Genomic DNA, 14691 nt, shown 5'->3' with positions numbered 1-14691 from the left:
CAATCTAAATTAATCTAATGACCTAATTCTAATGACGGGCAATTTCTAATTAAATGCACCTAACAAAAATCACTAAATGACGTGCATTGTATGAAACTAATTCTATATAACGTGCACATGATTTTTATTTTCCTAATAAGCATGCAACCTATTTAGGAGAAATTATCTAAACCAATAATATGCAATCTTAGTATGCAATGACATGCAAAGAATGCCCTAATTCTACATGACATATGCATATGACATTTTTTATTAAAAAAAATGCAATCTATCCTAGAAATTGCAACTAATTTATCCTAAGACAAATTTTATTAAATTTCAAATGATCTATAGCTAGATTAAGATTCTATCTAATTTAAACTAGGGATTAAGTCATATTAAATCCTAATTTAAACTAAGACATTATCTAAATCTAAATGCCATTTATCTTTAAAAAAATGATCTAAATTTAAATGAAGCATGCAATTCTAATCTAATATGCACAATGATTTTTTTATGTTTTTTTTTTAATTAATCTCGAAATTAAAACTAACACATAATTAACATGCAATTCAAATAAAAAACTAACAGCCTAAATGATTGCACTTTCTTTTTTTGGATTTTTTATTTAAAAATTCATAATAAGATTGCAATCCTAATATGCAAGATAACAAAAACAAACCTAGTCCTTACGGATTTTTCTTTTTGATTTTTTTATTTAATGAAAATAAAATTGATCCAAACACACGATATCAAATCAAGCAAGATAATATTGATATCTAAAATTGGCGAACCGTATCTCGCGCATGAGATCGGGTTGACCAATTTTAATTTTAAATCGCGAATCAAATCTCGGGCTTGAGATTGGATTGTCGATTTTTATAAGGGATTGCGAGTCGGATTTCGGGCGCGAAAATCGGACTATCAATCCCTTGCTTGAGGGGGACTTTCATGTTGGAACATATTTAGGAATAATCCTACTAAAGAAAAATAAAATAAATGAGAATAACATTAAAAAATATATAAATAAAGTAAATAAAAAAGGAACTACCTAAATGATTTCTTTTCCTTTTATCCCTTTCAAACTTCGTGTCCATGCGGCTGGTCACCGGCTCCGGTGAGGGGCAGCGAATCGAGGTCTCGCGGGAAGAAACTCCGGCGGCGAAGGTGGCGGAGTTCGGAAAGGGGACTCGCGGGTCACCGCCAATTGCAAACAGCGGGTGCTGTGCGGGGGTTTGGATCCGAGCGGCGTCGGCAAGGGGAGTCACGGACGGCTGGGATGGCGTCGCGGGTTGCTCGCGAAGAAGGCGCGGCGAGGCTCGACGTTATGGTGGCGCGAGTCGTCGACGGAGGCTGCTGCAAGGCGGTGCGACGCCGGGTGGGCGTCCGGATCTGGCGCGGCTTCAACGAGAGTTGGCGAGGGCTCAGGCGGCGGTAGGCGCGACGGGATCTCGGAGCAGGTGCAGTTCGGTGGCGTCGGCGCAGCACGGGTCAGGCGTCAAGACAGCGACACCGTGACCCCGGCGGGCAACGGCGGTTCGCGGGTGCAGAGGCGCGGCGGTGGTAAGGTGCGGCAACGGTGCTCGCGGTGGCGCAGCGGCGTCGGGCTTTCGAGGGGGTGAGATCGGCGGCTTCGGTAGGGCGAAGCGGCGGCGTCCGAAGGGCAGCAGCGCGGGCGGCGTCGAACCCACCGGGAAGAAGAACAGTGCTTCTTCCTTCTTCTTTTTATTTCTTTCTCTCTCCTCCTGTCTCCTCTCACGTCACTTTCTCTCTGTACTTCTCTTTTCTCCCCCTTTCTGCAGAAGCTTTTTCCTTTTTTCTGCTCTTCTCTCTTGACTTTTTTCTTAATTTTTTCAACGAAGCTCCCTCCTTTGGTCATCGTACACGGTTGCTTTTATAGGGGTAAGAGATAAGCTTTCGATTTCCCCTTCAAATCTACATCTGCGATACATTTTCACCAACCGATCACTATTGATAAAGATTTAAGATTACGATGAATATTTTCTCGAAAATCCCAAATCTCGCAAAGATAAATCACAATATCGCAATATTTTTTCATAAAATTCATCCCATACTGATAAGGATTCAAGATTAAGATGAGATTTTTTCTAAATCCAAATCTTTCAAGGCCAAATCGCAATATTTTTTAACCATCTGCCCTATCTAAAAAGATTCATATCTCGGAAAAAAAAATTTAAAATATTATATTCATATGAGATAATTTTTAATTTTTAAAAAACACGGCTTGGCCAACCCGCCGCTTCGTGGGCCTGATCCATCTAATTTGAACTCATCCGCCACACGGTCCAATAGATAAAATGCAAATTAAAATAAAATGCACCTAAAACTATATGCTATGCAATTAATTAATTAACTAATATTTTTTTTAGAGGTTAAAATTAATCCCTAATTTTTAATGCAACTAATAATTAAAAAGGGTCACCAAAATTTAGGTGTCAACAAATCCTCGAAGGAATCTAAATTTTCTTCCATTCTCCCTCCATTTCTTTTGTCTTTGTACCATTTAAACAAGGAAAGTTTTCATTCCTCAATTTTCTGAACTCAATTGGGCTGTTGGTGGGCCGAAGGTACTGGAATCCACGGCTTGCTTCATGCGATTCACACGGCTAGATGGAGACAGTAAACTGGGCAGGAGGATCGAAGATGGCGGAAGCAGCTGCTGGCGTCCGTTGGTGGGTGTCGCGGTCAAAGATGGGGAGAAGTAGCTGGTTCGTTGACCAGCGTGGGGACAGCGAGAGAGAGAGAAAATCGGTGGGCATCGGTCGTTGGTGGGCCTGGTCTGGCGATGCAGGCGTGAGTCTCCGTGGAACGTGGGCTGAACGTGGCAGAGCTGGAAGAGACGCACGCGAGCAGCAAAGTCTTCGAAGGAGGGAGCTTCGGTGGACGTTGCTAGGGGTCTTCGATGGCAGCAAATGGGGCAGAGGACTTCGGGCTGCTGGACAGTGCACCAAAACCGAAAGAAGAAGATGGCAGCTGGCTTCTTCGGTGGACGCTGGTGGTCAACAAACCGGTGGAGAGTTCTTTTGTTGACCGGAGAAGCTCGGAAATGGATCAGTGGCAGCGGTAGGCTGGCTTCGTGGGTGTGAGTGTGAAGACGGCTGTAAGAATTCGGTGGATGAGAAGTAAAGAACCACGAACTGCAGGAGAAGAGTCCACGACTGTGGCCTTCGGTTGATGGTTGACTGAGGGCGATGACGCTGAGGACGTGGCAGCCGGAGTGAGCTGCTGGGGAAGCTGCTCGCGGATGCGTGCTGTTGGTGGAGAACCACGGACGACGACGCTGGACTTCTCGGTGGGATCGTGGGCGGTGAAGGCGGTCAACCACTTTGCTGAAGTGGACTGATCGTGCGGCAAAGGGAAGAACGAAAATGGAGAAGCAGGTTGGTGGAAGAAGACATGGCAGAAAGGAAAAAGTGAATGAAGAAAAGAGCTGCAGCTTCGGTTGAGGAGGGGCAGCTCGCACGAAGAAGAGAAAGGCCGGCCAAGCGTGCACGGCAAGTTGAAGAGGAAGGAACAAAAGTCAAGCAATCCAATCCCTTACATTGATTGCATGTTCCCTATTTCTTTCCAACTAAATTTCCACCAATAAATCTAATATTGATGCCAAAATATGCTGCCCTCACCATAGATCCAAAATTTTCAATTTAAGCTTCAATTTATCCACAAAATCTCCAAATCGAAGTCCAATTTCGATAAAGATAATTCTCGTAGAATTTTCTGTAAGTACCCAACACCCAGAGGCTCGGCTTGAAAGTCCAAACTCGCTTAAATTCGGTCCATACGAATTTCTGTTAATTTTCCGTGATGTCCGAACGATTTTCCGTAAAAATCTCGGAATCTCCAAAAAATCTTCTGAGACTGAGTCGACACTCCTAGAATTTATTGTGACATGACAGAATCTTTAATTTCTGAAATCGAACTTAAATTCACGGTTAATTTCCATTCGACAAGTTTTTAGCGTGACCTAGACTACCGGGTAACTTTCAGGCATTTTTAGTGCAAATGACCCGTAATCGATTTTCTTCAAGCCATGATGAATCCACTTGACTCATTGGCGACTCTCGGTTGTCATGAAAATCTCGAGGATCTAAATACGGACACAGGGTACCAAAACAATAAGAAAATCAATCTAGTGCCAGTCGACGAGAATTTTCCAATTTAGTGGTGTCACCCACGATTAGCCACACATCTCTGTCGAACCAGCCTATTTCTGATTTCAAATCGATTTTATACTGTGCCGCAATGGCTTCTAAAGATAGACACGGTTGAGAAGCCGATTCTTAGTCGAATTCTCAAGTTTATTTGCCTTAAAATCCTTATTAGTTTCCCCAAGTAGCCTAGTTATCTCGAGAGTAATTAATTCTGAGAACAGTCCTATAGGCGTGTCAATGAAATGCCCGATTTATTTAATAGAAAACAGAGTTGAAAATCTGGGATGTCACAAACGTCCACGTCAGTGCCGGCCGGCCAAAATTGGCCAAATGGACTGAATTGGTATCAATATTAAAAGGTTTATGACTGAAGTGATCAAATTGAAAAGTTTATGACTGAATTGGTACCAATGTAATAGGTTTATGACCTTTTTGGTACTTTTCTCCCTCTCTAGTCTAGATTTTAGCTCTTCCTAGAAAAAAACAAGTTCGATGACGATGTGCTAGTTTTAATAGTTTTGTGGAATTTAAATAATTTCTACTACTTACGATCGTTATAATATGATCGTGCCTTCCTATGATAGGAAAGCCCATATATATGCCAGATTTTTCGAAGAAAGATGCATTCCACTTTTCTATTTGAAGACCATGAAGGCATGGGATATATTTTTTTTCTTGAAATGGATGCCTTTGTAGAAATTTAAAAAAGGCTCATATTGGTTTTTGTGGTTAGGCGATTAAGGCATATACGGGTCATTCTTTGCACATCTAAACCGGTCCACCTCCCAAATTATCTAAGCACGCACTCCTCCACATAAATGTGGCGCTTCCCAAAAATATGTTTATTAAACTGTGAGTTTCTTTTAATTATTTTAAGCACCCTTTTACATGGGAAGATTTTGTTATGCTTTTTTTGTTACAAATGGATCTTAGGAACATGAATACACAAAGGCTACTTGCATGAGCAATCCATTTTCTGTTGACGCTAATTGAATAGATGACAATTTGAACAAGTTTTTACATGGCATTATTCTAAATTTTAGTTCGAACATTTTGAAACTGCCCACTTGCTTTTGGAATTTTCTCATGATTCATGCATCAAATATACATGAACGTGAATTAATAATATGTTAATGTGATAGCTGGATCTTTAAGAGTCATATAAGGGACACATGTCTGCCATGCATAGGAAAAATTTAATATTAAGGACTCAAAAAAATTTTGAATAGGAAAAAAATCGGTACTAAGATACTTTGAAAAAAATTCGTAAATAGCGTGGATTGAAAAATTAATAATTCCGAGGAAATGATTTGTGAAGTTCTATAATTTGACCTTTTAGCAGAGCATCTATCTATCTATACAATATATGTTGAAAATTTACCAACTATACTTGACCCATAAGAAAAAGAAAATTAACCGATTACCTGTCACGTATGGATGTGATGGATTGCCTTCGTACATAAAGTTGTATAACTGTTGACCTTTTTGCATAGCATCTAGTTGTCGGTACTATCTATGGCAAAAATTAAATATAGATATATCTAAAGAGACTTCTCCTTCAAGTATCGATATGACACTATTCGACATCACGGCAACCCTAATTATTGTCACACCCAAACAAAAAATAAAAATTGGTTGATGAAAAGTCACTCTTGAAATATGCCAAGAACATTTTAGATAGAACGCATGTTTGTCACAGCCAAACAATTGTCTATTGAACTTCACAAGAAAAGTAGAATTTCGATGCACTCCCCCACAAACTTCAATGCGCTGGGGAGTTTCTTCCTTGGATGCCGTCCATTTGATCGGGTGAATCAAAACAGCCGATTATGTGTATCTTAGAATGTCTCAGGTGAGTTTCAAAAGATAAATACTTGTCATGCGTTTGATTTATTGGACATGAATCCACAAAAGTATTTCCCATTGTGTTGAGAAGGCCGGCAGCAAGCCCGGCGAGATCTCGGTATAAACATTATGTCACAACGCCTAATCAGCTACTCCAAATGTTTGTCTGCACAATTAAAATTAAAAGTTTTATCAAGAAATTCAAACTACAGAGGTCGAGCAGTAAAAGTAACTCCTAGTCCTAGCAATGTGGGTAAATCTGACCGCCGGAGGACCGACACTTCTATTGCTATTTTTCCATTAATTTATCTTTTTCTATTTTCTAGGCTCTTGCTAACCTGACCCAACCAGGGCTTTTCGGGGACTGGTTTAATGCGTGTCCGGCTAGAACCAACCTATTGACACCCCTGCCTTATGTAATATTGATATCTTGCGTCAATAACCCAAAAAAAAAAAAAAAATTCAAGAAATCTCGAACTAAAGGAGAAGGCACGAATGGACCAGCGCGCCATTAGGCCAAGCGTGTCTCGATCTGTCTATCAATTTTTATAGGTGATTATATATTAGAATTACCAACTTTCCTGAAGCCACCCCGACAAATTAGAAGCTCCAACAAGAGCTTCCTTCCATTTCTGTACTTTGCTGCTCATGATTTCCCGTGCCTTCCTCCTACCTTCCTGGATTCCACTTTGTAGAATGCATCACAACCTGTTCATTCATCTTCTTGCACTCTAATGTCTTCACCAGCCCTTCCAAACACCACGACGACGAAGCGTAGCTCTCCGAGAAGATGATGATCGCAATGAGCGATTCTTTGATCCCCCTCATGATCGAGGGCCGTATTCCCTCTCGCTTCCTTTGTTCCTTGCTATCCCGTGAACGTCATTAAGCCGGCCCGATCCGAGGCCTTGCATAGATGACCCACGAAGTTGCTGCCGATGTCTTTGCCTCTGAAATTAAGGAAGACATCGTAATTTCATCCTGGCTGTGAAGAAGAGGCCGTTAGAGTCGAGAGTCTTGAGACCTGGAAATTCATTTTGTCTCAACCATGAAGTCTAAATGCCACAACTAAATGGAAATTCATACCTAGACCATCACAACAGCAACACCTCAGGTTCTGATCATCCATAGAACTCCAATCGCAGTTGAATCTGTCACCAATAGAAGCTAGGATTTTCGGCCTCTGTTTTTGCTCATAAAAGAATCGAAACAGAGCATGTATTCTTACCTTGGCGAGACCGGATTTCTAGCCTCGGCGGATGAGAAAATCAGAGACTGGAGGTCCCAGACACTTCGGAGATGAAGATCAGCATTGGCGGAGGAGTCTCGAGAAAGAGCTGAAAACTTCGGACTCCTTGGCTCGGAAACAGGGGCAAACAGAGCTAGGTCGACTTCAGCTAGGAAAAGTCGAACGGCGACGGCGATGATTGTCATGTTATTTATTTTTGTGATCCCACATTTTAGACCCACATTTTCTCTTAAAGTTGCGACTGTTCGACATAAAAATTTTCCACGCTTCGTACCCTTTCGTGACAACCGCCCATTTGGTAACCGTTTTGATGGGAGACGGGATATAAAAAGAACGTACGTTCATTTTTTACGGGTGATGACAAGGTCTAACTCGAACTCTCTCATTCAGAATACACCATCAGTACGAGAGTGAATTGAGGTAGTAGAGTGTCCCCAATTTTCTTTAATTTTAGGTTTTTTCTGACAAACGCGAACAAGAACAATGGCTGGAGGTTTGTCTTCAATTGATCCTGGCTTCCGCATATGAATTTTTATGTCTAACATTTGGTATCAGAGCATGTTAAGAGCCTCTGTCTTGTTTTGTTGTATTTTTGTGTATTTTTGGTGTATTTTTGTGTATTTTTGGTGTATTTTCGGTGTATATTCGGGCTTTTAGAACATAAACAGTAACTTGAAGTTTTGAGGCCAAGAGAAATTCGCCGATTCCGGGCAAAATCCGGCGACCCACCCCTCGAATTCGGACCCGTACGGTCGCACCGCCATAAGGAATATTAATCATGAGTTATTTTGGCATTATCGGTGTTCGCCGGAGGCTAATCGGGCGGCGGAAGTTGCGGTGGTTGGGGAAATTGTGTTTTGGGAAATTTTCGTTTGATTTGGGGCCAATTTTTTAATCATTTTCGCCGAAACTTGGACCCATGTGGTCATGCCGGCATGCTCTTCAAAACCCATTATTAATTTGTGTCTGAGATGGGCTGCCGGAGAAGAAACGGCCGGCGAAACTGCGGCGAAACGGCGAAAAACGGCGAAGAAAACGCTTCTGTTCGCGAGGAAGAAGGCACGTGGAGCCGACGCGTGCGCGCTGCGGTTGCAGGCGCGTGGAATCCACGCGCAACGCGCTCTCACTCGCGCGGCAAACATTACGCGCGTGTGGACACGCGCCCGCGCGGATTCTAGCGCGTGCTCGGCACGCGCCGAGCGCTGGACGCGCGCGTGCTCGGCACGCGCCCGTCGTCTCCCACCCGCGGCTGCTTTTACCTTTTTGCCCCATTCATTTTAAATTTTTGCAATCATGCCCTTGGCCGATTTATTTACTGTTCTGCCCTTCGATGTTTTTATTTACTATTTTGTCATTTCATGTATTTTATGAATATTTTGTGCATGAAATTAAATGTCCAATGGTCCATATATTTAATTAATTAGGGAGTGGCCACATCATCTTTAATTAATTAAATTATATATTAAAAGCCTCGGGATCATATTTAGAAATGGACATTGATTGTAATTAATTATATTAATATGATGAATTTTATTCCACATGAATTTTCATTATATTAATATGATTAATTAGGATGAAATATCATATTATTTTTCTTAATTTACCCACAGGGATTAAGAAAAGGCATATAATATGGTAGTTTCTTCATGAAGTAATTATGAATCTATTTAAATTAAAAACTTAGCCCACAGTAGTTTTTATGTCATGTGATTCATATTGTGACATGTTTACATTGGTAAAACATGATTTATTTATATTTGCCTCAAATTTTGTGACATAAGCATAATTATTTGATATGCAGTTTCGCAACCTGTGAATTTCTCTGAATTTAAGTTTGATGTTCCCATACTGAATGGTGAGAACTATAAAGTTTGGAAGGAGTCAGTTCTTCTTCAATTGGGGTGGATGGACATTGATTATGCTATAAGGAAAGACGAACCACCTGCTCCTACTAATTCGAGCACTCCAGCTGAGATAGCTCTTTATAACCAATGGGAGTGGTCCAACCGCGTTTGTGCCATGTTTATAAGAGCTAAGATATCTCCTAGTATTCGTGGTTCAATTGCTAAGCATAGCAATGCTAAGGCTTTATTGGAGGCCATAGATGCATAGTTTGAAAGTTCTGAGAAGGCGCATGCCATGACCCTGATTGTGAAGTTTTCATCATTGAAGCTCACTAGTGTTAGAGGTGTGCGTGAGCACATCATGCAAATGAGGAATATTGCAGCTCGGCTTAAGAACCTTGAGGTTGACATATCTAAATCCTTCCTTGTGTAATATATTCTGAACACTCTCCCACAACAGTATGCACCTTTCAAGATCTCTTATAACACACATAAGAATAAATGGTCAATTAATGAACTCATGACCATGTGTGTTCAAGATGAAGAAAGACTAATTATGGAATTGGGAGAAAGTGCTCATTTGACAATACAAGGAAAGGATAAGGGCTATGGCAAGCATAAGGGAAAATGTAAAATACCTCCCCAAGCTGACATTAAGAAAGAATCCAAGTGTTTCTTCTGTAAACAGAAGGGGCATATAAGGAAAGATTGTGTCAAATTTAAGGCCTGGCTCGAGAAGAAATGTAATCCAATTTCTTATGTTTGTTATGAATCTAATATGACTGATGTAAGTCACAACACTTGGTGGATTGATTCTGGATCTACAATCCATATTTCGAATTCCTTGTAGGGTTTTCAAAACCATAGGAAGCTAGTGGAAAGTGAACAAAGCATCTATTCAGGAAACAAGATGCGTTCACATGTGGAAGCTATTGAGACATATAAACTAGTTCTCAATAATGGTTTTGTTTTGAATTTGGAAAAGACATTTTATGTTCCTAGTTTTTCTAGAAACTTAATTTCAGTTTCAAGACTTGTACCTTTGGGATACTCTTTTAACTTTTCAGATTTAAACTTCTGTTTATCATTTAAATCTAAAATTGTCGGGAGTGGTACTTTGTCTGATGGTCTTTTCGAATTAATTTACAAGACAATGCCTATTATGATGCGATGCATGTTCATGATAAAGCTGATATAAAACGATGTGTTGTGAAAGAACATTCCTCTATGTTGTGGCATCGGAGATTGAGACATATCTCCATAGAAAGAATTAAGCGATTAGTAAATGATGGAGTACTCGGTACTTTAGATTTTACTGATTGTGATACTTGTGTGGACTGCATAAAGGGAAAGCAGACTAACAAAACAAAGAAAGGTGCCAAGAGGAGTACAGAAATATTAGAAATCATACACACGGATATTTGTAGTCCGGATATAGACTCATGTGGTCAGAAATACTTTATCTCCTTTATAGATGATTATTCACATTATATGTATATCTACTTGATTCATAATAAATATGAAGCATTAGATGCCTTTAAGGTATTTAAGGCAGAAGTAGAGAAACAATGCAATAAGCAAATTAAGATCGTGAGATCAGATAGAGGTGGAGAATTCTATGGTAGATACACTGAAGATGGACAAGCACCTGGTCCATTTGCAAGATTTCTTCAAGAGCATGGGATAGTTGCCCAATATACTATGTTTGGTTCTCCGGACCAAAATGGCGTGGCGGAAAGAAGAAATCGGACCTTATTAGACATGGTGCGTAGTATGCTTAGCAGCTCCAAACTTCCTAAATTCTTATGGACTGAAGCACTTAAGACGGCAGTGTACATATTAAACCGAGTTCCGACCAAGGCTGTTCCAAAGACACCTTTTGAGTTATTTAAAGGTTGGAAACCGAGTTTACATCATGTGCGCGTTTGGGGATGCCCATCTGAAGTGAGAATTTATAATCCACAAGAAAAGAAGTTGGCCCAAGGACCATAAGTGGATATTTCATTGGATATGCCGAAAGGTCTAAGGGATACAGGTTTTATTGTCCATCTCATACCACTAGAATTGTGGAATCAAGAAATGCTAAATTTCTTAAAAATGACTTGATCAGTGGGAGCGATCAACCGAGGGATCTTGTTCCTAAGGAAGATCATTCAGACACTCAACCTTCCACCTCAAGTTGCTCATAATGCCCTTTCAGTTCAGCTGGCTATTGAACAACCAATTGTTGAAGTTCCACAACCTGCTGATATTGATCTAGTAGATCCAGTTGTTCAGCAATTACCAAAAACTGTTGAACAACCAGTTGAGCAACACACTCCTCAAGAGAATGTTGATGCAACATTGAGAAGATCTTCTAGAATAAAGAAATCGGCTATTCCTAGTGATTATATTGTGTATTTACAAGAGTCTGACTATAATATTGGAGCTGAGAATGATCCCGAAACGTTTTCACAAGCCATGGATAGTGATAAATCTAATTTGTGGTACAATGCCATGAAGGAAGAGATGAGTTCTATGGCATCTAACAAAGTCTGGGATTTGGTTCAGTTACCTAATGGTGCGAAGGCTATTGGTTGTAAATGGGTCTTCAAAACTAAGAATGATTCATTGGGTAATATTGAAAGATATAAAGCTAGACTTGTTGCCAAAGGATTCACTCAAAAGGAAGGAATCGATTACACGAGACTTTTCTCCTGTATCTAAGAAAGATTCTCTTCGTATTGTTTTGGCTTTGGTTGTCCATTTTGATATGGAATTACATCAGATGGATGTGAAAACGGCGTTCCTCAATGGAGAACTAGAGGAGGAGGTTTACATAAAACAACTTGAAGAATTTTCCTTTAGTAAATGTGAACATTTGGTGTGCAAGCTTAAGAAATCTATATATGGCTTGAAACAAGCATCCCGCCAATGGTACTTAAGGTTTCATGATGTCATCTCTTCATTTGGTTTTATAGAGAATGTCATGGATCAATGTATATACCAGAAGGTTAGTGGCAGCAAAATTTGTTTCCTTGTGCTGTATGTGGATGATATACTACTTGCAACCAATGATAAGGGGTTGCTACATGAGGTGAAACAATTCCTCTATAAGAGTTTTGACATGAAGGATATGGGTGAGGCATCTTATGTCATTGGCATTAAGATCCATAGAGATAGACCTCGAGGAATTTTAGGACTATCTCAAGAAACCTATATCAATAAGGTCCTAGAGAGATTTCGGATGAAAGATTGTTCACCAAGTATAGCACCTATTGTGAAGGGTGACAGGTTCAATTTGAACCAATGCCCGAAGAATGATCTAGAAAGGGAACAATTGTACAACATTTCATATGCTTCTGCTGTTGGAAGCTTGATGTATGCTCAAGTTTGCACTCGACCTGACATCGCTTTTGCTGTGGGAATATTGGGTAGATATCAGAGTAATCCAGGTTTAGACCACTGGAGAGCTGCAAAGAAAGTAATGAGATACCTTTAAGGTTCCAAAGACTATATGCTTATGTATAGACGGACTGACAACCTGGAAGTGGTCGGTTATTCGGATGCGGACTTCGCGGGCTGTGTTGATTCACGAAAATCAACATTTGGATACATTTTTATGTTAACTGGCGAAGCCGTGTCATGGAGAAGTGCCAAGCAGACTTTGACTGCTACTTCTACTATGGAGGCTGAGTTCATTTCTTGTTTTGAGGCTACCTCGCATGGTGTATGGTTGAAGAGTTTCATTGCTGGGCTTAGAATTGTTGATTCTATTTCTAGGCCATTAAGAATATATTGTGACAATTCAGCTGCAGTTTTTATGGCTAAAAATGCCAAAAGTGGCAGTCGAAGTAAGCATATCGACATTAAGCATTTAGCCATAAGGGAACGTGTTAAGGAGAATAAAGTGATCATTGAACACGTTAGCACTGAATTGATGATAGCCGATCCTTTAACTAAAGGCATGCCACCAATGAAGTATAAGGATCATGTAACTAGTATGGGAATAAGTCCCATCATGTAATTTGTCGTCATATGAACGATTTTTGTTGTATGAAACTCTTATTCAGTTGTAATGTCGATTCTCAATTTTTGTGTACACATTTTGTTGTTTATGAGAATAACATTTATCATTGGTTCTGGAATAAACATGGGGTTTATTCATTAAGATTTGTTGTCACATATAGGCTGACATTAAAGAAATAAGGTGCATTGTGATACATGGAAGATATTACTCACTCTTAGAGGACATGTCGCAATGATCCATGTGTTTTGTTTCTTTTCTTTAAGCATAAAAATTTTGTGGAATTAGTTGAATAATCCGTATGATGAAAATGATGGGATCAAGTGGGAGAATGTTATTTATTTTTGTGATCCCACATTTTAGACCCACATTTTCTCTTAAAGTTGCAACTGTTCGACATAAAGTTTTTCCACGCTTCGTATCCTTTCGTGACAACCGCCCATTTGGTAACCGTTTTGATGGGAGACGGGATATAAAAGGAACGTACGTTCATTTCTGACGGGTGATGACAAAGTCTAACTCAAACTCTCTCATTCAGAATACACCATCAGTACGAGAGTGAATTGAGGTAGTAGAGTGTCCCCAATTTTATTTGATTTTAGGTTTTTTCTGACGAACACGAACAAGAACAATGGCTGGAGGTTTGTCTTCAATTGATCCTGGCTTCCGCATATGAATTTTTACATCTAACATGTCAGTGACCTGAGAACGTCGAAAAGGTGAATTAGGCTAAGGAAATTCTTAGAGAGAGAGAGAGAGAGAGAGAAATCTCACTGAGCTTCGTCTGTCAAAAATCCTGCTCTGCTTCGGTGTTTTCTCATCTATGGTGGCCAGCAACTGGATAATATGGAAGTCTTCAGCGATTGGAGCTGGTGAGGCGCGAATGCTAGCGTCAATTCGTGGTCCAGAAGCTAAGGAATCCTCTGGATCGGAGATGATGAAATTGTTCGTGTCCTCCTCTTTGCTCTGGTATTCTTGGTTCTCCGTCGGCCAGCGATCGGAGGGATTATGGTAGGCAATGGGGAACGGTGGACACTGGCGTCGATTGGTGGCCGGCGAAGGAGAGGGTACCGGATAGAGGATTCCACCGTTTCACGTGTCATGGGCATTTTTATGGGCTGTGGTGGGCTTTTAAATGATCTGGTGGGCTTGTGCTTGTGAAGAATTGGATTGAATTTCTGGGCCACACAAATTGATTGGCCGGGCTTGGGTAACTTTGATCAGGCCTTTTCCATTTTTACCAAATTGGAGCCCTTTTCTTTTTTCTTTTTATTTATTTATTTATATTTTTTTAAGAAAAATTTATGCTTGATGTGTCTGCTAAAATTCAGATGTTAACATGTAGTAACATATATACATTATCTCCACAGAAACCAGATTATCTCCTAAAATTGTAAGCAAATGCACATTCAAGTATACTTGCCCTCACGTGCTTTGCTTCAAAAGTTGGTCAATCATATTTATTAGATTTTTAAAATAATCAAAAATTGGAATTCCTCGATGCATGTTGAACAATTGAATTCTTACCTGCCCAAATCTATCAGTAACTTAGCAAAAGAAATTACAATTTGCCACACCACATTTTAGTTGAAACCA

At 40.2% G+C, this 14691-nt stretch overlaps 1 protein-coding gene across 2 annotated transcripts; it reads right to left on the bottom strand.

Moving 5' to 3' along the window:
- Positions 1-6819: 6819 nt before the first annotated feature.
- On the bottom strand, positions 6820-14344 carry LOC108954399. 2 transcript variants are annotated; one of them, XM_039299492.1, is made up of 5 exons: positions 13870-14344; positions 13789-13797; positions 7225-7425; positions 7083-7147; positions 6820-6946 (listed from the first exon to the last, which is right to left on the bottom strand). In XM_039299492.1, exons 1-5 carry the CDS (start codon positions 13914-13916, stop codon positions 6882-6884), a joined length of 387 nt encoding a protein of 128 aa, XP_039155426.1. In that variant the 5' UTR covers positions 13917-14344; the 3' UTR covers positions 6820-6881. The 2 variants fall into 2 exon arrangements, with proteins under 2 accessions (XP_039155426.1, XP_039155427.1); XM_039299493.1 differs by having other exon boundaries at positions 6865-6981.
- Between the last annotated feature and the right edge of the window lie 347 nt (positions 14345-14691).

The sequence above is a fragment of the Eucalyptus grandis genome, chromosome 8, assembly GCF_016545825.1.
Source record: "Eucalyptus grandis isolate ANBG69807.140 chromosome 8, ASM1654582v1, whole genome shotgun sequence".
NCBI classification, from domain to species: Eukaryota; Viridiplantae; Streptophyta; class Magnoliopsida; order Myrtales; family Myrtaceae; genus Eucalyptus; species Eucalyptus grandis.
The sequence above is the reverse complement of the archived record's forward strand: the minus strand, read 5'-3'. Positions and strand labels throughout refer to the sequence as shown.

Coding starts and splice junctions, on each gene's coding strand:
- LOC108954399 (XM_039299492.1), bottom strand. CDS start 13,916: ATGAGAAAACACCGAAGCAGAGCAGGATTTTTGACAGACGAAGCTCA. Junction 7,148..7,224: donor AGAAATCCGGTCTCGCCAAG/GTAAGAATACAT, acceptor TATTGGTGACAG/ATTCAACTGCGATTGGAGTT. Junction 6,947..7,082: donor TTGCTGTTGTGATGGTCTAG/GTATGAATTTCC, acceptor CCTTAATTTCAG/AGGCAAAGACATCGGCAGCA.